Source organism: Capricornis sumatraensis, chromosome X (assembly GCF_032405125.1).
Source record: "Capricornis sumatraensis isolate serow.1 chromosome X, serow.2, whole genome shotgun sequence".
Lineage (NCBI taxonomy): Eukaryota > Metazoa > Chordata > Mammalia > Artiodactyla > Bovidae > Capricornis > Capricornis sumatraensis.
This window is the reverse complement of record NC_091092.1, coordinates 11442248-11467034: the sequence shown is the minus strand read 5'-3', so window position 1 is coordinate 11467034 and position 24787 is coordinate 11442248. Positions and strand designations below refer to the sequence as shown.

Here is a 24787-nt window from a genome sequence, read left to right as displayed (position 1 = left end):
CCATGGTAACCAAGAGATTTTCAAGGACTGAACATTTCTCATCATTCAATTCCAGCTTAACTATTGATCTTTGAAAAGTTAACTGTAAACAAGCTGGTTGCCCAGGTCGTAATTTCTAGGATAGCGGATAGTTTCTTGTAGGAAAAATGAGATCCTGAATCTTAGAGAATTAATTGACTTCAGAAAAGATCCCGATTGTGCAGCAGGGTCTTAAGACTGCAGCAATGCCTCTTCTGGCCTGTGTAGGCTAGAGTGTTATGCAGTTAGTTATTTTTTTCCTCCTATTTTGGTTTATAAGTGGGAGTCCCTGATACAATTATTTTTGTAGCAAATATGCATAAAACAACACATATATAACCTGAAAATATTATTTTTTAACCTCCACAATTTGATAATCTGCTTATTTTTTAAAAAATGTGCATAACTTGAATGACAAAGTATCAATTATAGTTTATTTTCATTGCATTAATAGTAAATTAGACATGCTATAATGTTTAGAATATAACCATATTATAATACATTAGCTTTGTAATAATCAGAAATACAATCATTCTATTTTATAATACCTATGTCATTTTCAACTCCAGCTTATTTACTGAGGGAAAACAGATATTTATAGTTTAGTCAGCAGGATTACCTGCTTGGTAAGAATTAATGGCTTATATTTGATCATTAGAAAACAAGAATTCATTTCAAGTAATCACTGATGAGCTGCCTAACACTGGTATTCATTTCGTTCCATTCCTTTTATCATTACACAAGTTCAGTGATCTTCTGTTTTGTGATTATTTTGTTGATATCAGTGTTTCAACTTATTGCAGGAGTTGCAAATTCAAAGTCTTTCCAGTGTCCAACTAGGTAATGCAATGGTTGTGGCAGGCAGGCGATCTGCATCATTTTGGAGTGGTGGAGGCAGTAGTAATCTCGATAATCTCATTTGCATGTACCCTCTGGCCACCAGCTTGGGCTCACTCTTTCTGTACCACATTTCCAATAATGTATTAACTCTACCCAGAGCTGCAACTCACTGGTCCCACAATTCTTTCACTATCCACCACTCTCTTCTCAAACTAACATTTTAAATTCCATGATCAGTCAATTTAATCAATCTCATATATACCCTCTTGTTTCCCTAGACCCTTTCCCCCTTTATCTTACTCACCTGTGAAAACCACAACACTGTGTAAATCCAACTCTCCAGCTATGCTTGTATTTGTATCCTTCAGTATTGTAAGAAATGAAATAGTAATAGAAAGTAAGAAAAAATAACTTTTGACTTATAGAATTATGATGTTTGAGGTGATACGTGAGGATCTTAATCAGGTGGCAATAGTATAGGAATTACCAGGCAGGTTAAGCAATGTTTAAGAGCAAGGAGGCAGTAAAACATGGCCTATGTGCAGAGAAAAACAGGGAGGTCAGTGTGGCTGGAACCAGCGTTTATCAAGGCTTTTTTTTCTACATGTGAACATAATAACACTTAGTTTATGGAGGTTTCAGATATATTTTTGGAATGTGAGACTTTAAGACATTGACCACTTCTTAGAAAATAACATAAATGACAGAACTGATGAGCACCTTACCATGCAGTCAGGTAACACTGCATGTTTTTAGCAGGTGATGTTTCCATGGAGAAAATGTGTATTTATTTATTTGTTTTTCTTTCCTCTTTTTTCCTTTTGTTTTTATTTTTTTAAATTATGAAAGTACGATAACACATTTATAGGAGGCTTGGAAAATACAGAACAAAGTTACATATATTTACATGTAAATATAAAGTGACACATATATGCATATATTACATAAGTTATATACATATATTAAATCAGTATATATTGAAGAACTGACTCAATGGAAAAGACCCTGATGCTAATAAAGATTGAAGGTGGGAGGAGAAGGGGACAACAGGGAATGAGATGGTTGGATGGCATCACAGACTCGATGGACATGAGTTTCACTAAGCTCCGGGAGTTGGTGATGGACAGGGAAGCCTGGCACGCTACAGTCCATGGGGTTGCAAAGAGTCGGACATGACTGAGTGACGGAACTGAACTGAACTAGTATATGTTACAATTAGTTTTTATATAGGTAAATTAAGATTTTTGGTTGGAGGTTCAATATCAAAACTCTCAAAAATTAGTAGAATGAATATACAGAAAAGTAGATCTGAAAAGCACCATGAACCAATTCAACATACTTAAGATTTATACAATGAGAAAATGTGTATTTAAAAGGAATAAATTCCCTTCTTTGATTCAACCCTTATTAACAAAGGAGATGGTGCTGACCTTAGTATTATCAGTCGAAACATGCACTACAAGTAGTTCTCTCAGCAATGGAATGAATTCATATGGCGCCATCCCCACTCTCTCACCACCCTGAAGAATGATCCACCTTGGCAAGGTAGCTGGTTAATTTTCAATGAGTACAGTCTCTATCCATGGCTATGAAGTGGGAAAAAACCAAGTAGGATGGTGGTGCATAGTTCCACTCCAGGGCCTTTATCTCAGTAAAATGAGACCCAGATTAACATGAAGCTACACATATTAATTTCCAGACTAGATCATACTCTTTGCCGATAATAAGGCAATATACCCTTATTTAGGTTGAGAGGTGCTATATGCATATTTTCATTTTTCAGCCCCATTACCCTGACCCTCCCAAACCGTTCCTCTGACTCCCTGTAAAGGAGAGTATTTTGGCCAGATTTCATATTTACCTTCATCTCGTTTACTCTCGGCCTTCCCTGGTAGCACAGTGGTAAAGAATCCGCCTGCCAATGCAGTAGACGAGGGTTCAGTCCCTGGGTGGGGAAGATCCCCTGGAGAAGGGAATGGCAACCCACTCCAGTTTTCTTGACTGGAAGATACCATGGACAGAGGAGCTTTGAGAGCTATGGTCCGGGGGGTCACAAAGAGTGGGACTTGACTGAGTGCCTGAGAACACAAGGCTTTGACTCTCAGGCAAGCTCTATCTCTATGTCTGCCTCTATACAGGCCCTTCCCCACCCCCACCCCCATCCCCTTTTCCCTCCCTCCCTCTGTATCTTATCTCTTCCTTTTCTGAGTCTAAAGCTTACCCCTATAATCCCCCCCCACACACACACAGATTCTACAAACATAGAGGATGCTTTCCATACATATGGGTCACTGATTTACTGGCTGTAACCCTCAGATTACTAGGGTCTGGGGATTTTTATTTTGGTTGCATGAAACCTTTTCTTTTTCTAATAAGTCTTGCCAATAGAAACAGAAATAGATAGCAGGGAGGCACTTATCATGGATGACAGTGCAAAGAATGATGCTTTGAATGGCAATGTTCTATAGCATGGTGCAAGGTCACAGAAATTTCTAAATCTTAAGGCATGTAGGGAAATTTCCCATTAGATAGCATTGTTGTATAAACAATCTTGCAAACTTTTGAGTTTGATCCTACCGGACATAAAACAAAGATGGAAAAGCACTGTTGTTTCTAAATAAAATATGACTTTTTTACTTCACGTCATTTTAGAGACAGATGTAGCCAAGTCTGACTTCTCTAAGTCATTCCCTTTTGCTCCTTTGCTTGCCATTTTCTCATGCCCAGAGAGGATCACTACTGTCTCTGATTTCTCCCGCACTGGCAGATGGATTCTTTACTACTGTGCCACCTGGGGTCTTTCTTAAAGCAACATCATTTCTATAGCTGTCTTACTCTTGAGCTGCTCATCTAAGCATTGCTAGCCCAAGGGCTCAAAGGGCAAGCCATATCACTGACTTTGACCAAACCCTTGGCACCTGTGAAATGTCTATTTGCTTCACTTGCTCACTGAGACTGGGTCTTTCTTGTGTGTGCGTGCTCTGTCACATCCAACTTTTGTGAGCCTATGGACTGTAGCTCACCAGGTCCCTCTGTCCATGTGATTTCCCAGGTAAGAATACTGGAGTGGGTGGCCAAGCCCTCCTCCAGGGGAATCTTCACCACTCAGGGATTGAGCCCTATGTCTCTGATTTCTCCTGCACTGGCAGATGGATTATTTACTACTGTGCCACCTGGGGTCTTTCTTAAAGCAACATCATTTCTATAGCTGTCTTACTCTTGAGCTGCTCATCTAAGCATTGCTAGCCCAAGGGCTCAAAGGCCAAGTCATATCACCTCTGTTGGATGTGTTGAGGATATTTAGTGATAGATGTAGAATTAGTTTATTAAATCCTTTCCTCTGTATGTACACAGAGAGAAGAACCTCTATATTGAGTGTGAAACACAAAATCTTGAAAATCAGTATCTTTCCCTTAATCCTATCAAACATAAAACCCAAATCCCAACAAACCAAATCATTTACTGAGAAAAAGTAAGTTATGCAAACAATGTGTATTACTGAAGTTAAGTGTCTGGTGCCCCTCTGGAACCACTCACCTTCCTTTCCAGTATCCCCTCCTAGGTTCCTATTGCAGTGCCTTTTGATTTTCTTTCATTTGGGCCCAGTTTGGCCCACTGGGAAACAGGATGTCATCTTTTCTTTCCCCTTCCCCATTCTACTTGTGAAAGTTATTCCTAAATATGCCTTTGTTCAGAAGCCCACACTCCCATCCTGACCTCCTCTCCTTACTCGTTCTCAGGCCCCTAGTCTAAGGTGTACATAGGCAAGAGCCCTTTTGGTTTCCCACCCCTTTGTGACAGAGATCAGTGTCTGCTCTCTCCTCCTGTCTCAAAGGAGGAGGTGGCCTTTCCAAGCCTACCCAAGCCAGTAAATTAACTTTACTTTTAGTATATTTGTGAACATTTATCTTACTTTCCTAACACAGAGGTATATAAAGAAATAAAAGCCCTCTATCCTGCTATCCCTACCCTACTCCATTTTTCTGGATAAAAAACGTTTTCCCAGAGCATTTCTATGCTTATATAAATGCATAATATAAAAGGAATACACACACACACACGTGTGTATGTCTGATACATATGCACACAGACTAATTTGGGGAGTAACTTTGTTTCATGTAAGATACAGCTGGCCATCTTTTTCTTTTTTCTTAAACAGTACACTGAACATGTCTCCAACATAGTATGCAGGATCTACTTCATTCTCTTACGTACTTCTTGCATGTTCAAGCTTTCTGCAGCTATCTCCTTCCCCATGGCCCAAGTTTCTCTGTATTCAAAGAACTCTCGCGGTCTTGTATCCCACACACGTCATTCCTTCCCTTCATAGTTAAAGGCCCTTGAAGAAGAGCCCCCCTCACTGAGCACTTCCCACTTGCACTCACTCCTCAGTCCTTGAGATTGGGCTTCTACCCCCACCCCCACCCAGACTGGCTCAAAGATCAGCATGGCCAAACCCAAGGAACACTTTCCATGTCATAGTGCCCCACCCCCTGGAGCCCTGGGCACTGCTAAACACACTCCCCTTGCAACTCTTTCCCCCCTGTTTCAATCTCCTAAGTATTTCATTGCCTCCATGGTTCCCAACCAGGGGTGAATTTGTTCTCCTGTGAACATGTGAACATCCTTGATTGTTACAGTCTCTTCTGGGGGTGTGAGGTGTGCTACTGGCATCTAGTGGGTAGAGGCCAGGGATTCTGCCAAACATCCTGTAATTGACAGGACACCCCCTAGAGATGAGGTATCTACATCATCAGAAGATGGCAGGCAGTTGCACTGTCAGGAGTGCTGAAACTGTGAAACTCTACCCTCCACACACATGCTCAGTCGTGTCCGACTTTTTGTGACCCTATGGACTATAGCCCACCAGGCTCCTCTGTCCATGGGATTCTCCAGGCCAGAATACTGGAGTGGGTTGCCATCTCCCCTAGGGGATCTTCCCGACCCAGGGATTGAATCTACTTCTCCTTCTGCATTGGCAGGCAGGTTCTTTACCAACCAACCACCTGGGAAGCCCCAAATTCTACCCTATAAGGATATAAACAAGCCCAAGAAAGTTTCTGTCAAGTGAAAGACTTTTAATAACTAGCTAGGGATCTGGGCACAGATCCTGGTAACAATTATGAACATCTGCCCCCAAAGGAGACAACCAAGAGTCACATCCAGCTGCTGTAGAAATGTCCCAGGGCTAGTTTAGGGTCATAAAAAGTTTCAGTCTTTAGGTTCACAGTTCCCAGTGAATGTTCAGGGCTCTTCCAGTTGTGCCTCAGTCTGGTCCAGGTATAACTTCTCAACATCATTCCACCTGTGGGCTAAACCATACAATTAGCTCCCCTCAACACAGCTTAGTTATCAGAGAGGGAAATGCAGACCATCCTCCCCCTCCCCCTTTTACACCCTCCCTCTGGAAATTGATTTCCCATCAGGGTGTGTTCTATTATGCATTTCTGAATTTACTAGGACCTTTGTAGCCAGATTCCCCTCCCACTGTAATCTGGGGAGAGAAAAAAAAATCTCAGGATCTTTTGATCCTTTGGTCAGTGGTCTAGACCAGCAAACCCTCCAGGTACTATCAGTTGCTGACTCAGCTTGGCAGTGGCACAAGTTCCCTATTCAGATCTGCCTGTCCCTAGTTAGAAGTGGGGACTGGCAAGGATTCTCCTGTCACGAGGCTGAACAACAACGATAGCAGTCCTTGTCTGCAGCTAGTGCTGGCGTCCGCTGTGTGAAGCCCTGAGGGATTCCTTTAGGATTGGTGAATCTCTGCCCTGTTGTAAACCCAGGGTTAACCCCAGGCCTGCTTTAATTGTTTCTCATATAACTTGCTCAGAACATGAATGAACTTCTTGTCCAGTTCATTCCTGGAGACTTGGGATGCAGGAATCCCCACTAGTCCAATCCTGCTCCAACCATCTACAGCCTAGTGAAGGGAGGGGTAATGCAGGAAGTTGGGGTGCTATATACTGGCTGCCCAGGTCCACCAGATACTAGCTTTGGGAAAAGAAATACAAACAGAAGCTGCAGCACTTCTAGGGTGCCGAATGCCAGTGGTCTGGAACACAAAGGGGGTCGTCAAAACAAGTCTTTTTCTCTATATATCTCTCTCCCCTTAACCCCCCAATCTACACCTTCCCCAATCACTATCCCATACCTTCTCTCCCACCCCTTTCCCCTCCTCTCTCACAACTTCTTTCCCCCATTTAACCACCCATCCTTTCTCTCTACTCTTCCCAAGCCCTCTTCCCCCCCCTTCCCCTCCCTCTGAAAACTGATCTCCCATCAGGTAAGTTTCTATTCTGTTTCACATTTCTGAATCAAGCGTTCTGTAGCCAGATACCTCTCCCACATTGGAAGCAAATTTTCTGCCTTGCAAAATTCAGAGCTTTACACCAAGGGCAGTTCCAATCCCCTGGCCTCCGAAATGATGCAGGTTTTCTCTGCTGATGGGGATCATAGTCACTCCTATTTCTGGTGGGTTCTTGAGGGCCTGTTCCCCAGGCCCCCCCATTAGACCACAAGCTAAAATCAAAGGGCCTGCAATGGGGAGACGGTTCGGCTGGAGCTCCTGCTGTGACCGCTGCTGCTGGTGAGGATGATGTGCTTGGGGATAATGTGGGTGTGGATGGTGTGGGTGCATCTTGAAAAGGAGATGAGCAGCATGAGTATGAGTATGTGAATGAGGCAGGGAGCTGGACAGGAAGGTTCCCTGGTGAGGCTGTACACATGGACTTGGTTGTTTTAAATAGATAATGCCTGGCTTTTCCCATGGACCTGCGATCTCCCTTCCTCTGCCCGTGACTTTTCTGGTCTACAGCGCTGAGAAGCTGCATGTCTACAACCATCTCCTCTGCTGCCTCCTCAGCTTCCTCCACCCCCGCAGCTCCCGCCCCTTCCGCATCCTCCTTTCTTTCTCCTCTTGTGGCTTCAGAAGCCGCAGCAGGAGTAGCAGTGGCCCATGCCTCCTCCTCTTCCTTTTCACTGGTTCCTTCTGTCTCAGCCCCACTGGCAGTGGCCATGGCCAGACCTGGCCCCTTGGCAGCTCGTTCCCGCAGAGACTCCAGCTCCTGGAGGAAGTGAACAGAGTTGAGACCTGTCCTGGGGGCAAGGCTGGGGCTGGGACTGGGGGCTGGGGCGGGAAGCAGGGCAGGGACCAAGTAATCTTACTGCCTGGAAGAGCTTCCACCTCAGCTGATCCCTTTCCTTCCACATCTTCTCCAGGTTGGCCTGCATTTGCTGCAGCTGGAAGGCTGCTTCCTTGCATTCCAACTCATGCTGTGCCATGAACAACTTCAGGTCTGAGGCCAAGGCGTGTGCGGCCGACTTGTGCAGCACAGCTAAGTCGTGCAGCCCCTGCACCCTGTGCCCGTGTAACTGGCTCTGTCTGCAGGCAAAACGCATGCCCAGGGCTAGGCTGCCCCAGGCACAGGCCTCTTTGGCCTGGCCAGGCACCTGACGGTCCTCTAGGATGGCCTTGAACTTATCCTCCACCTTCTCCCAGGACAGAGAGAGATTCTCGAGGTAGAACTCCGGGCCTTTCGCGTGCCTGGACATCCTCTCGTTAATGAAAGCCATCACTTTACCATGCCAGAACCCACTACTTGGGTCTTCGGGTTTCAAGGCCATGATGACTGAGTGCCTTTGGGGCTTGGCTGGTCCTGTGGGGACGAATCAATCAGTCCTCTCCCTCCCCTCCCCCATCCCTTCAATCTCCTCTTCTCTGGTTGCTCCCTTCCCCCCACCCCGCAGCCACCTCACACCCTCCTAAAGACCCTATACCTGCCTCAGGACACCTCCCACCAAGCCTCACCTCCTGTCAGTGGGAGTGCAGCCCAAACAAAACCACTTACCACAGCAAAAGAAATGATTTTGATCTCTAGCTCCCTCCCTCCCTGAGGGCTCTGAAGAAAGAAAGGTTCCTAAAAACCGTTCAAGGTGTTTGGCTTTGGACTGTTCCAACTTCCAGAAACGGCAGGGGTGGGAGAGGTGTGTGAGGAAGATTTCTCCCCTCCCCCGGCCGTAAGGGAACCTCCTATACTGTTGAAAGTCTTTGAAGTCATGGAGAAACAGGAGTGGTCAGAAAAGACTCATAACCAAGAACATGAAGGGCTTGTAATCGAGTATCAAAATTCTCAACCCCCTACCATAATGGTTTGTCCTGCTCACGAGACCCGCCCCTAGTTCTGACAGAATATTCTACCACGGGAAACAGCGCCGCCCCCTGCCCACTCAAGATTCTGTGAGAAGTGAAGGGAAACAGCGCCGCCCCCTGCCCGCTCAAGATTCTGTGAAAAGTCAAGGGAAACAGCGCCACCCTCTGCCCGCTCAAGATTCTGTGAAAAGTAAAAGAAAGTGAAGTCGCTCGGTCATCTCCGATTCTTTGCGACCCCATGGACTGGGTAGTCTGCCAGACTGCTCTGTCCATGGGATGGATCTTCCCGACCCAGGGATCAAACCCATGTCTCCCGTGTTGTAGACAGATGCTTTACCGTCAGAGCCACCAGGGAAGTCCTCTGTAGCTGCCGTTATAGACACAGCAAAATTCTGATACTTGGTCAGCAAACTTTTTTTAAATTATTATTATTATTACTAAGGGCTATGGGGATGGATAGAGGAGCCTGGCAGGCTGCAGTCCATGGGGTCGCTAAGAGTTGGACATGGCTGAGCGACTTCACTTTGACTTTTCACTTTCATGCATTGGAGAAGGAAATGACAACCCACTCCAGAGTTCTTGCCTGGAGAATCCCAGGGACGGGGGAGCCTGGTGGGCTGCCATCTATGTGGTTGCACAGAGTCGGACAGGACTGAAGTGACTTAGCAGCAGCAGCAGGCAGAGAACCTTTGTCTCAACTACTTGTAACACAAAAGCAATCATAAGTAATACTTGAAGAAGTAGCTCTGTTCCAGCAAAACTTTATGTATAAAAAGTAACAACTGGTAGGATTTGGTCTGTCGTTTGCCAACTCCTGATCTAGATTCATATTTCCTGTGTGTCCGAAAGATATCTCAAATCCAAAGGTTCATAAGTTTACCTTTCTCCTAAGAAACAATTCTTTATATTCCTATGTTGTTCAGTAAAGAGACATTGAAATCACTAATACCACCTCCCTTTAATAAGAATCAAATTAGTTCCCAAGTCTTATCACTAATACCTCAGATGTCAAACTTTTTTGACATCCATTCCCATTTAGGGGTTGCCGCTGTTGCTTTTGCTTGTTAAATAATCTGCCTGAATTCCATTTCTGATTTCTAATATCTTCTTAATGTTTCCTATGATCATATTGCTTTCCAGCTTTAAAAATATTTAAATGAATTCCTGTGACAAATTCCTTGGTCTGACATTAGGGTCTCATCTCAGGCTACCTTTATTATTAATTTAGCTCTCTCTAGTCTCTTCTCTCTCATTATTTGTATACCCAAGGGACTAGCCATGCAGAGATATATTCATTGTGGATTAAAATTTATGTTTCCATCCGAAAAATCAGATGTTCATTACTTGTTATCTGGCCATTATGTTCTGTGCTATGAACTACTTTGAAAAAGACAACAATTATTCTTTAAGGGTTTTATACCAGATAGTGACTGAAAAAAGATTATAAATTAGGCATTAAAGTATCACTTAAGAAGGTGGTTAAGTACCAGCGCTATAAATCCCAGTGTTTTAGCTCTTGTTTAAAATGTTATCTTGTGTCTTCTTTCCATTTCAATTTGTGTATTTTAATTATCAACCCTTAGTGGGAAGGGTTCATATTTTTGCTTGTGCTTGAGGGACTTCTACAGAAACAGCATTCAAAATATAATGTAGAAATCAGAAAGGTGAGGAATGGGGAGATGCTGGAGTCAGAGAGACCCATTAGGGGGGTGCTTAGTCAGTTCAGTTGCTCAGTCATGCCTGGCTTTTTGTGACCCCATGGACTGCAGGACTCCAGGCTTCTCTGTCCATCAGCAACTCTCAGAGCTTACTCAAACTCGTGTCCATCCAGTTGATGCTATCCAACCATTTCATCCTCTGTCGTCCCCTTCTCCTGCCTTCGATCTTTCCCAGCATCAGGGTCTTTTCAAATGAGTTGGCTCTCCTCATCAGGTGGCCAAAGTATTGAAGCTTCAGCTTCAGCATTAGTCCTTCCAATGAATATTCAGGGATGAATACCTTTAGGATTGACTGGCTGGATCTCCTTGCAGTCCAAGGGACTCTCAAGAGACTTCCCCAACACCACAGTTCAAAAGCATCAACACTTTAGCACTCAGCTTTTTTATGGTCCAACTCTCACATCCACACATGACTACTGGAAAAACCATAGCTTTGACTAGATAGACCTTTGCTGGCAAAGTTATGTCTCTGCTTTTTAATGTGCTGTCTAGGTTGGAAATAGCTTTTCTTCCAAGGAGCAAGCATGTTTTAATTTCATGGCTGCAGTCACCATCAGTAGTGATTTTGGAGCCCCAAAAATAAAGTCTGTCACTGTTTCCATTGTTTCCCCATCTATTTGCCATGAAGTGATGGGACCAGATGCCATTATCTTTGTTTTTTGAATGTTCAATTTTAAGCCAGCTTTTTAACTCTCCTCTTTCACGTTCATCAATAGGCTCTTCAGTTCCTCTTCACTTTCTGCCATAAGGGCCGTGTCATCTGCGTATCTGAGGTTATTGATATTTCTCCCTGCAATCTTGATTCCAACTTGTGCTTCATCCAGCCCAGCATTTTGCATGATGTACTCTGCATATAAATAAACACGGTGACAATATACAGCCTTGACGTACTTCTCTCCCAATTTGGAACCAGTCCATTGTTCCATGTCCGGTTCTAGCTGTTGCTTCCTGATCTGCCTACAGAATTCTCAAGAGGCAGTTAAGGTGGCCTGGTATTCATATCTCTTTCAGAATTTTCCACAGTTTGTTGTGATCCACACAGTCAAAGGCTTTGGCATAGTCAATACAGCAGTAGTAGATGTTTCTCCTGAACTCTCTTGCTGTTTATATGATCCAAACGCATGTTGGGAATTTGATTTCTCGTTCTTCTCCCTTTTCTAAATCTAGCTTGAACATCTGGAATTTCTTGGATCACATACTGCTGAGGTCTGGCTTGGAGAATTTTGAGCATTTCTTTGCTATCAGCTGAGATGACTGCAATTGTGTGGTAGTTTGAACATTCTTTGGCATTGCCCTTCTTTGGGATTGGAATAAAAATTGACCTTTTCCAATCTTGTGGCCACTGCTGAGTTTTCCAATTTGCTGGCATATTGAGTGCAGCACTTTCACAGCATCATCTTTTAGGACTTGAAATAGCTCAGTTGGAAGTCCATCACCTCCACTAGCTTTGTTCATAGTGATGCTTCCTAAGGCCCACTTGGCTTCAAACTCCAAGATGTCTCTTGTTCTAGGTGATTACACCATTGTGGTTATCTGGTCATTAAGATATTTTTTTGTATAGTTCTTCTGTGTATTCTTGCTACCTTTTCTTAATATCTTCTCCTTCTGTTAGGTCCATACTGTTTCTATCTTTTATTGTGCCCACCTTTGCATAAAATGCTCCCTTGGTATCTCTAATTTTCTTGAAGAGATCTCTAGTCTTTCCCATTTTGTTGTTTTCCTCTATTTCTTTGCATTTCATTGATCACTGAGGAAGGCTTTCTTATTTCTCCTTGTTATTCTTCGGAACTCAGCATTCAGATGGGCATATCTTTCCTTTTCTGCTTTGCCTTTAGCTTCTCTTTTTTCTCAGCTATTTGTAAGGCCTCCTCATGCAGCCATTTTGCTTTTTTGCATTTCTTTTCCATGGGAATGGTCTTGATCACTGCCTCCTGTATAATGTCACTAACCTCCATTCATAGTTTTCAGGCACTCTGTCTATCAGACCTAATTGTCTGAATCTATTTGAATTCAGAATCTATTTGTCACTTCCACTGTATAACCATAAGAGATTTTATTTAGACCATATCTGAATGCTCTAGTGTTTTCCCCTACTTTCTTCAATTTAAGTTTGAATTTTGCAATAAGGAGTTCATGATCTGAGCCATAGTCAGCTCCGGTCTTCTTTCTGCAGATTGTGTAGAGCTTCTCCATCTTTGGCTGCAAAGAATGTAATCAGACTTATTTCAGTATTGACCATCTGGTGATGTCCATGTGTAGAGTTGTCTCATGTTATTGGAAGAGTGTGTTTGCTATGACCAGTGTGTTCTCTTAGCAATACTCTGTTAGCCTTTGTCCTGCTTCATTTTGTGAAACAAAAGAAGACCAAACTGGCCTGTTACTCCAGGTGTCTCTTGACTTTCTACTTTTGCATTCCAGTCCCCTATGATGAAAAGGACATCTTTTTTGGCATTAATTCTAGAAGGTCTTGTATGTCATCATAGAACAACTCTTCAACTTTAGCTTCTTTGACATTAGTGTTTGGGGCATGGACTTGCATTACTGCGATATTGATTGGTTTGCCTTGGAAACAAACAGAAATCATTCTTTCATTTTTGAGATTGTACTTAAGTACAGCATTTCAGAATCTTTTGTTTACTATGAGGGTTACTCCATTTCCTCTAAGGGATTCTTGCCCATCATCTGAATTAAATTTGTCCATTCTAGTCCACTTTATTTCACTAATTCCTTAAACGTCAATGTTCACTCTTGCCATTTCTTGTTTGGCCACTTCCAATTTACCTTGATTCATGGACCTAACATTCCAGGTTCCTATGCAATATTGTTCTTTACAGCATTGAACTTTCTTCCATCATCAGTCACATCCACAACTGGGTATTGTTTTTGCTTTGGCTCCATCTCTATTCTTTCTGGAGTTATTTCTCCACTCTTATCCAGTAGCATTTGCTACCATAATTCAAAATGTAAACTAAGGGCAGTGGTGTTTAGGATGGAGTTATGCACATCCAGAGCTTTTTGTTAAGCAGAATTGTTACGAATGTCAAAGAAGGGTCGGGATGAGAGAATGAATAGGCTAATTCCCAGGTTTCTGTTATAGGGAACTATGTAGATGATGATGCTATGTGCTTATATGGAAAATGAAAGAGAAACTAGGTGCGTTCACCTTTAGACATACTAAGATCCCTATGGGACGTCCCAATAGAGATATCCTATAGGTGGTTAGATGTATGAGTCTGGAACTCAGGAGAGACATCAGGGCTGGAGATGTATTGAGATATGGATTTTGGATTTGAAGCAATGGTTAATATAACCCAGGGGAGGACACAGAACAAGAAAAACAGAGTGCCTAGGATAGATTCCTCCTAGAGGATTTTTCCTCCATCGACATCTTCCTTTCTGCCACTGTCCACTATCATTGACAGTTTTATAGCTTGCCTACTTCTTTGCCTTCTCTTCTAGCCTCAGGACATTTTTACCTTACTTTTTTTTTTTTATTACTTCTATAACACTTTAAACATGAACTTTAGCTTGTGATCACATGTCTCTGTATACTCCCATCCTTCTAATTCTGCTTATAAACACTTTCAGAAAATTAAATAATTTCTTTTGACCAAAAGGTTGGAGGAGGGAAAAAATGAAGACAGGGAGACCTGTTAAGATCCTAATTTAGTAGTACAGAGAAGACACGGTTGGTGCTTGAACTGTGGCAGGACCTAGATGAAATATCAGGTAAGAGGAGCATTTTAAAACAGAATTAGCACAGCTTGTTAACCAATTGTATAAGGGAAATAAGTACAGATATGTGGAATGGAGGATGATTTTGAGGCATCTAACTTGAGAAACTAGATAGTATGGTTAGCGATGCCTCTCTAATTATTATAGATAACATAGGAGCAATAACAGATTGCAGGAAGGAGATTCAGTCTTGGGACTGATAAGTGCCTTCATGTTATTAATATGCAATCAGAGTTTGGGCTGGAACTTAGGAGAGAGTACAGAACTAGAGAAAAATATTACAGACTTCGATGTCTTCAGCACTTAGTTTGTGGTTGGAATCTAGTGTTTTAACAAAATTTACGGAGGTGAAAGCTGGAGGGACAAAATAAAGAAACAAACAAGCAAATAAAACAGAAGTAGGAATCCCGAGGCCTAGGGGAGGATGGCTAACATTTTGGAGATATCTCAGGGTAAAAAGGGCTTCCCTGGTGGTTCAGACGGTAAAGAATCTGCCTACAATGCAGGAGACCTGGGTTCAATCCCAGTCTTGGGAAGATCCCCTGGAGAAGGGAATGGCAACCCACTCCAGTATTCTTGCCTGGACAATTCCATGGACAGAGGAGCCTGTGGGCTACAGTCCATGGGGTTGCAAAGAGTGGGACATGACTGAATGAGTAACACACAGGGAAAAAGAAGAGCCAACCGTAGAGTTAAAAAGAGTGATCATAGAAGTAGACAGTCCTAAGTGAAAGATATCTTAGAAATAACGAGGGGTTTAGAAAGTTGAAGGAATGAGAGTGAAGTAGAGGTCGTTAGATTTGGCAAGTAAGATATCCTTGAGTCTATTGATAGAAATTCAATAGACTAAAGGGGCAGAAATCCAATGTTAGTGGGTCATAGAGTGAAGTTAGAGCAGCATGGAGAACTTTTGCATGATACCAGTCTTTTAAGACCTCTGACAGTGGCAGTTATGGTGGGTAGGCAGGGATCAGAGAATAGATCACAGAGACATAGGGTATTACAGCTTAGTTGCTAAGACAATTAACGTATATAATTGTCAACACAAAAATACAATACTCTATCTTCTGTATGGGGAAGAAGATAACCACATAGAAAGGAAACTCGGTGCTTTTGCTGTGTTTGCAATGTGACTTGGGTGATAAAGCAAAGCTTTGTGAATATTGTAAGAATACTTACAAAACTACTTATTGACAGATACAGAAATATCAGTGTAATCTAAATGAAAAGAAGTGGAGAAGTAAGAAATTCAGTTGACCCTTCAACAACATGGGTTTGAACTGTATGGTCCAATGATATGCCATTTTTTTCAGTAGTAAATGCTATAGTGTGGCACGATCCACAGTTGGTTGAATCATGGATGCAGAATCACTGATGGAGGAACCACATTATATGGCATCCCTAACCACACTGTTTAACTATAATTATAGAGTCAGTACAGTTGGTTGTAGAAGGTTTCCTGGAGGAGACTTTTTTCTTTTTAAAATGAACATCGGGATTCTCCACAGATTTCTGAAGAGCTTTTTGGTTATGGTCTTACTATGTAGCAGATTGACTCTTTTAAAATTGTCTTCCACCAAACAATAAAGCAGGGGTCACTAATAACATGTTGTGGATTATGGTGGTGGCAGGCAGTCTTTTAAATTTCCCTTGATTATGCCTTTACCTTTACCCACATCCCAGTCAGTCATTGGCAACAGATTTTGGACTAGCTACTTGTATCCCTAGGTGGCAGATTGCAATTGCTTTCCTGGAGAATGGTGGCAAACTTGCCACTGGAAAGATCCTTAATTCACAGTTATCTACGAGTGGGTTATTTTGCATACACACACATGCACACACACACACACACACACACACACATAATATTTTTCTTGAGTAGGTGTCTGACTTAACTACTCTACCTCCAGATAAATTATAGTTTATTTTGAATTCAGGGCAAATGACATTTTGATAAGAAAATTTTATCTTGAGCAAGTAGTTTTTAGAATATATATAATTTCTATTGTAACCTGATCCATTGTCTACTCTTTCTTTAAAGAACAAAACAAAATATCTAGATTTACTTTACAGCTTGACTTGGAAGTCAGTGGATAAGGTATTAATTATACAGTGGTGATGTTAAAGGGGGTTACTTTCTACTGAGCACTTGCTACATGTTGGGTATTGTGCTAAGTGTTTTAAATGAGCTCATTGTTGAGAGACAATTTCCAATGGATCTCTGAGAGCTTAGTTGGTGGCTCAGAGGTTAAAGCATCTGCCTGCAATGCGGGAGACCTGGGTTCGATCCTTGGATCGGGAAGATCCCCTGGAGAAGGAAATGGCAACCTGCTCCAGTATTCTTGCCTGGAGAATCCCATGGACGGAGGAGCCTAGTAGGCTACAGCCCATGGGGTCGCAAAGAGTTGGACATGACTGAGCGACTTCACTTATGAGCAGAAAAACTGTCCCTTGTCCCAGATTATCTTTTCAAGAATGTATATATCGAGAACAGCCATAAAAGTTAAGAGATTGTGTCTTCCATCAAAGTGAATGACATTTTTGCTTGCAGCCTTGGAAAATATACATAATAACTCCCTCTGGAGCAAAAGGCAGGCATGCCTTTGTCCCATTATTAAAGACTTGTGCTTCCTAAGCATGGGATTCTTCTCCTATAATGCAGCCTACTGCTTGTGTAAAGTGTCATCTGGCCCTCTTTGTATTGCTTTGTGGGAATTGGGTTTGGGGAAGCAACACAAATGCTGATACTCTGGCTATTTCTATTGCAGTGAATAATTAACTGTCCACTGTTTCTGACTCAAGAATCTTTTTTCTTCTACCAACACTCATGAAACTTGGAAGTACAGTAAAGTCTCAGACCCTTCATAGCTTTTAACACTTATGTAACACAACAACCCTATCAGGATATTCAGTTCTGTCCAACACTTTGTGACACCATGGACTGTAGCCTGCCAGTCTCCTCTATTCATGGGATTTCCAGGCAAGAATACTGGAGTGGATTGCCATTTCCTTCTCCAGGGGAAATTCCTAATCCAGGGATCGAACCTAGGTCTCCTGCATTGCAGGCAGATTCTTTACCAACTGAGCCACCAGGAAAGCCCTTTTATTAAGTCACATATTACATATGCAAGGATGAAACTCCATGATCTGTCGAAAGATCCATGGTTAGGACATGACAGAGTTGGATTCTGAAACAGCTTCTCGGACTCCAGTGACCATATTCCCAAGGAGTGAGAATTCTTAACTCTAGTTCAGTTAAGTCTCTGGGTTGACCTTTTCTCAGACTGCCTAATGAACCATAAGGAAATTACGTTTGAGTAGTCCTGGGTTGGAGATTATCACTGTCATGCCAAAGGGTGAGTGTTCATTTCAGCAGAAGAGAAAAATAGTTAATAAAGTATTCTCTGTTCATACCTCTAATGAATCCTTGTTTATTAACTGTGTTTCTGCCTAATGGAACGAATGTACATAAATTCAAACCTATTATATTGACATTCTTATAAACTAGGCGTATCACCTATGAAAGCTAACATTCTTTATTAAAAACAAACTAAAAAAAGACACAAAGATGTCCTGAGCTCTTCACAACTTATTTATAAGACTATAAGTCTTTTTTATAAGACTATTTGTTTATAGGCTCAAAAGGAGAAAAGTGAAAATTTTCAAAAGATTTTGTGTTCCCCCAACTTCTATTATACCACAGATATTTCTGTGATTGTATTAAGTTTACATCTGCTTTTTAATATACATGGCACATAGAAGGACCTCAAAAATATCATGTGAATGCATCTAAAAGGTTGTGGCTCTGCATAAAATGGTAATGTATAATTATAGCTGATTTTTGATGTTGTACAGCAGAAACCAACACAACGAAGTAAAGCAATTTTCCTTCAATTAAAAAATAAATTTAAAATAATACTAGTAATAATAAAGAAATTAGTCATAGCTTTGTCCCACTTGATCTTTAAAAAAAAGACTTAAAATTTCAGAGAAGTTTTAGGTTCGCAATAAAATTGAGAGGGAGGTACAGAGATTTCCCATATATCTCCTGCCTCCACACATGCATATGCCATTATCAAAATCCACCATCAGAGTGGAACATTTGTTACAACTGATTAACTTACATTGACACATCATTATCACCCAAAGTCCAGAGTTTTCATTGTAGTTCACTGTTGATATTCAGCATTTTATGGGATTGGACAAGCATATAGTGACATGTATCCACCATTATAGTATCACACAGAGTATTTTGTACTTATCTAACAATCTTCAGACCTCTGCCTATTCATAGCCCCCCACCCTCTCAACCTTGGCGACCAGTGATGTTTTACTGTCTACATAGATTTGACTTTTATACAAGGTCATGTAGTTGGAATCTTACAGCCTTTTTAGATTAGCTACTTTTTCTAAGTAAATGTATTTAATGTTCTTTCATGTCTTTCCTGCCTTGATAGCTCATTTCTTTTTAGCATTAAATAATATGTCATTGCCTGAATGTACCACAATTTGTTTATCCATTCATGTAACTGAAAGATATCTTGTTCAGTTCAGTTCAGTTCAGTTGCTCAGTTGTGTCCGACTCTTTGTGACCCCATGAATCGCAGCACGCCAGGCCTCCCTGTTCATCACCATCTCCCGGAGTTCACTCAAACTCACGTCCATCGAGTCCGTCATGCCATCCAGCCATCTCATCCTCAGTCATCCCCTTCTCCTCCTGCCTCCAATCCCTCCCAGCATCAGAGTCTTTTCCAATGAGTCAACTCTTCGCATAGGAAAAGGAGTACGTCAAGGCTGTATATTGTCACCCTGCTTATTTAACTTCTATGCAGAGTACATCATGAGAAATGCTGGACTGGAAGAAACACAAGCTGGAATCAAGATTGCCGGGAGAAATATCAATAACCTCAGATATGCAGATGACACTACCCTTATGGCAGAAAGTGAAGAGGAGCTAAAAAGCTCTTGATGAAAGTGAAAGAGGAGAGCGAAAAAGTTGGCTTAAAGCTCAACATTCAGAAAACGAAGATCATGGCATCCAGTCCCATCCCTTCATGGGAAATAGATGGGGAAACAGTGGAAACAGTGTCAGACTTTATTTTTTGGGGCTCCAAAATCACTGCAGATGGTGACTGCAGCCATGAAATTAAAAGACGCTTACTCCTTGGAAGAAAAATTATGGCCAACCTAGATAGTATATTCAAAAGCAGAGACATTACTTTGCCAACTAAGGTCCGTCTAGTCAAGGCTATGGTTTTTCCTGTGGTCGTGTATGGATGTGAGGGTTGGACTGTGAAGAAGGCTGAGCACCAAAGAATTGATGCTTTTGAACTGTGGTGTTGGAGAAGACTCTTGATAGTCCCTTGGACTGCAAGGAGATCCAACCAGTCCATTCTGAAGGAGATCAACCCTGGGATTTCTTTGGAAGGAATGATGCTAAAGCTGAAACTCCAGTACTTTGGCCACCTCATGCGAAGAGCTGACTCATTGGAAAAGACTCTGATGCTGGGAGGGATTGGAGGCAGGAGGAGAAGGGGATGACAGAGGATGAGATGGGTGGATGGCATCACAGACTTGCTGGATGTGAGTCTGAGTGAACTCCAGGAGATGGTGATGGACAGGGAGGCCTGGCGTGCTGCGATTCATGGGGTCACAAAGAGTCGGAGACGACTGAGCGACTGAAATGAGCTGAACAACTCTCTTGCTTCCAAATTTTGGTAATTCTGAAAAAAAATCTGCTATAAATGTCTATGTGCAGGTTTTTGTGTGGTTATAATGTGGATGGATACCAAGAATATGAATGCCAGATCACATGGTAAGAGTATGTTTCATTTTGTAAGAAATTTGTCTTGCAAAGTGGCTGTACCATTTTGCATTCCTACCATTAATGGATGAGTGTTCCTGTTGATCTGCATCCTCATCAGCTTTTGGTGTTGTCACTTGTTCTGGATTTTGGCCATTCTAGTAGGTGTTTAGTAGTATCTCATTGTTTTCATTTGTATTTCCCTGATTACATGTGATGTGCATGCATGCATGCATGCTAAGTTGCTTCAGTCGTGTCAGACTCTGTGCAACACAGTGAACCATAGCCTGCCAGGCTCCTTTCCATGGGATTCTCCAGGCAAGAGTACTGGAGTGTGTTGCCATCCCCTCCTCCAGGGGATCTTCCCAACCCAGGGATTAAACCTGCATCTCTTATGTCTCCTGCATTGGCAGGTGGGTTCTTTACCAGTAGCACCTTTCCAAATGCTTATTAGCCATAGGTGTGTCTTTTTTTATGAAGTGTCTGTTAAGGTCTTTGGCTCGTTTTTAAGTTGGGTTGTTTTTTTTTTCTTATTGTTAAGTTTTAAGTATTTTTTGTATATTTTGGATAACTTTATCAGATGTGTCTTCAGCAAATATTTTCTCCCAGTCTGTGGTTTCTTTCCTAATTCTTTTGATATAGTCTTTTGAAGAGCAGAAGTTTTTCATTTTAACAAAGTTCAGCTTATCAATTATTTCTTTAGTGCTATGATTTTTTAAATTACTGCCATATTCATTGTCACCTAGGTTTTCTCCTATGTCGTCTTCTAGTTTTATAGTTTTGCATTTTATGTTTAGGTCTGTGATAAGTCTAAAGATCTGTGTCTAGATTCTTTTTTTTTGCATGTGGATGTGCAATTGTTCCAGCACCATTTGTTGCAAAGACTATCTTTGCTCCATTGTATTGCCTTTGCTTCTCTGTAAAAGATCAGTTCACTATATTAATGTAGGTTTATTTCCAGCCCCAATATTCTATTCCATTGATCTATTTGTCTATTCATTTGCCATCGTCATAATGTCTTAACTATTGTAGCTTTATAGTAGACCTTGAAGTCAGGTAGTGTCAGTCTTCCAACCTTGTTCTTCTCAGTTTTGTGCATGTGTGTGAAGTTGCTTCAGTTGTGTCTGACTGTTTGTCAGACACCCTCCAAGCTCCTCTGTCCATGGGATTCTGTCCATGGGATTCTCCAGGCAAGAATACTGGAGTAGGTTGCCATACCCTCCTCCAGGGGATCTTTCTGACCCAGGTATCGAGCCCGCATCTCTTATGTCTCCTGCACTGGTAGGTGGGTTCTTTACCACTAGTACCACCTTGGAAGCCCTTTCAGTTTTCTACTTATCATTATATGGATCGCGTAAGTAATTTGTTATATATATATGTTCTTTGTTTAGTATTTTTTAATATAAATGGTATGTTTTTCATTTCAAAGTGTTCATTGCTGGCATATAGGGAAGCAATAGACTTTTGTGTCAGTTATATCCATATAACCTACAACCTTGACATAGATGTTTTTTAGTTCCAGGTGCTTTTTTTGTTGTTCTTTCAGATTTTCTACATAGAAAATCATGTAATCTATGAATTTTCTTGTCTACTTCAGTTTTAACTGGGAGTTCTAGTATAATGTTGAAAAGGAGTGGTGAGAGAGGAGATATGGCCTCATTCTTGATCATAGTGGGAATATTTCTAGTTCCTCACCACCAACTATGATGTCAGCTGTTGACTTTTTGTAGATATTCTTTATCAAGTTGAGGAATTTCCCCTCTAGTACTAGTTTACTGAGAATTCTTATTATAAATGGGTTTTGGGTTTTGTCATATGTTTTTCCTGTGTCTACTGATGGGATCATGTGTTTTTTCTTCTTTAGCCTGTTGATATGATGGATTTCATTAACTGCTTTTTGAATGTTGAACCAGGAAAACTCTTACTTGGTTGTGGTATATAATTCTTTTTCTCCATTGCTGGATTTGATTTGTTGATATTTTGTTGAGGATTTTGCATCTATGTTTATGGGAGATATTAGTCTGTGGTTTTCTTTTAATGTCTTTGGTTTTGTTATTAGGGTAACAATAGCCTCATAGAATGTGTTAGAAAGCTTTCCCTCTGCTTCAGTCTTCTAAAAGAGATTATAGAAAATTGGTTTAATTTATTTCTTAAATATTTGATAGAATTTACCAGTGAATCCATCTGGGCCTGGTGTTTCTCCTTTGGAAGGTTATTAATTATCTATTCAATTACTTTAATACCTGTAAGTTTATTCATATTTTCTGCTTCTTCATATATGAGTTTTGGCATATTGTGCCTTTTTGAAAAACATGCCAAAAAATTCGGTCCTTTTCATCTAGGTTATCAAGTTTGTGGGCGTATAGTTGTTCATAATATTCCTTTGTTTTCCTTTTAGTATTCATAGGATTTGTGTTGATGTCTCCTCTTTTATTTCTGATATTAGAAAGTTATATTCTCCCTTTTTTCTCTTCCTCTTTACTTTTAAAATATTAACATTGCATGTTTGCTGTTATATGTACTTATTTCTGGGCTTCCCTGGTGGTTCAGACAATAAAGAATTTGTCTGCAGTGCAGGAGACTCAGGTTTGATCTCTGGGTCAGGAAGATCCCCTGAAGAAGGGAATGGCTACCCATTCCAGTATTCTTGCCTGGAGAATTCCATAGACGGAGGAGCCTGGTGAGCTACAGTACTTATTTTTGCACTCATCTGAAAGTCTCTTTTTCTACACAATCAAATATATTTTTCAGTAATATCTTATTTTATGATGATTCTTGAGAAATGGAATTCACCAAAGGGCCTGATATCCTATTTGTTTATTCATTTGTTTCCCTTCCGTAAATTAAGTATAATATCAGTTCATAGTTCTTTTGTTTTGAGAGCAATATCATCCAGTGATCTAGATTGACTAATTGATAGTTATGAAAAACTGTCAATTTACATTTAAAAAATGTCAGAAACCAAATTTCGTTTTAGTTTATTAACCATTAAATGGTTCTGTAATTTTCAAGGAAAGTATTTTGAAATGAGCATAAGACAATTGAAAGAACCATTTAGAAATTTTCGACTATACCGTGAGGCATTTTATCTGGGCTTCTGCTTGTAGATATGAAAGAGTTCCCTAATTTATTTAGTTTCTTTTCAGTAGGTTAGTCCTGGTGATACAATAAATTCATATAAACTCAAAATTTGAAATAAAGCTTTAGATATTATATATTAGCACGTTTTATAAGTGGGAATTGGAAAGGGACATCTGTATTTTTCATGTATATTTTAAATTCTAGGTCTTACTTTTCCCCTTAGGAAACCCAAGATAGTCAACATTTTACTTTAGAAATATTTCTGTGAAAAAAAGTATACATTATGGCCTACAGTAGCTAGCATTAAACCTTTGGAATAGAAAGCAAGGTTTATTTATAAATTTGCAAATTCTGTGCTGTGCATTGTAATAACAGTGTTGTTTAAGTGTTATCTTTACACATCTGCATTTCTTTCTGTGAGTATCCCTGAACTGGTATGGATAACTGTGAGTTAATTTGGCTGATATCATCAAGTTCTGAGAGTAACCAGGGTCTAACAAAACCTCTTTTCTAATCCACTGACAAGCTGTATGATTTTGACTGATTTATTTATCCTCTTTGCATCTTCTTTTCCTATACAAAACATAGATGATACTTACTCTGCGCTTTTATCCTGTATTATTGCCAGAATTAAGTAAAATAGGAGATATGGCAACACTTGAAAGATGACAAATGTGTAAAATTGTGTGTAAGGCATTGCTTCAACATCACTGTGAAAGCCCTTGGCGCATATTGAGCCTGAACATGTTCCTTGTCCTCCTCAGGATGTAGAGGGAGGACAGAAAAAAATTGTAATTCCCATTCTTGCACACTCATCAGTCTGCCTTCTCAAATTTGCAAAGCTCTGGTTGCACCTAATGATAGAAAAGTAACATTTTTAGGTCCCTGTTGTGGGAAACATTTTAAATAGAACTGGCCTGTGGCATTTTTCAAAATAAAATCTAAATAATTTGAGATTGTTAGTGGGAACTGTGCCAGGGCTAGATTACACAACTAATAAAAATCAACCTGAGTCTCTGGTATGAACCTAACAGAAGCAGAAGATATTAACAAGAGGTGGCAAGAATACACAAAAGAACTATACAAAAAAATTTCATGACCCAGATAATCATGATGGTGTGATCACTCACCTAGAGCCAGATATCTTGGAATGCAAAGTCAAGTGGGCCTTAGGAAGCATCACGATGAACAAAGCTAGTGGAGGTGATGGAATTCCAGTTGAGCTATTTCAAATCCTGAAAGATGATGCTGTGAAAGTGCTGCACTCAATATGTCAACAAATCTGGAAAACTCAGCAGTGGCCACAGGACTGGAGAAGGTCAGTTTTCATTCCAATCCCAAAGAAAGGCAATGCCAAAGAAGAATGCTCAACCTACCACACAGTTGCACTCATCTCACATGCTAGAAAAGTAATGCTCAAAATTCTCCAATCCAGGCTTCAAC

The 24787-nt window shown here is 41.0% G+C and overlaps 2 protein-coding genes across 2 annotated transcripts in view; one reads left to right on the top strand and one right to left on the bottom strand.

Annotated features, from left to right (window-relative positions):
• The window catches only part of IL1RAPL2 (interleukin 1 receptor accessory protein like 2), a 575701-nt gene that overhangs the window by 5987 nt on the left and 544927 nt on the right, over positions 1–24787 (top strand). The window lies entirely within an intron of this gene.
• On the bottom strand, positions 7384–8481 carry LOC138071010 (testis-expressed protein 13A-like). The gene is made up of 3 exons (XM_068962440.1): positions 8023–8481; positions 7630–7913; positions 7384–7495 (listed from the first exon to the last, which is right to left on the bottom strand). Exons 1-3 carry the CDS (start codon positions 8479–8481, stop codon positions 7384–7386), a joined length of 855 nt encoding a protein of 284 aa, XP_068818541.1.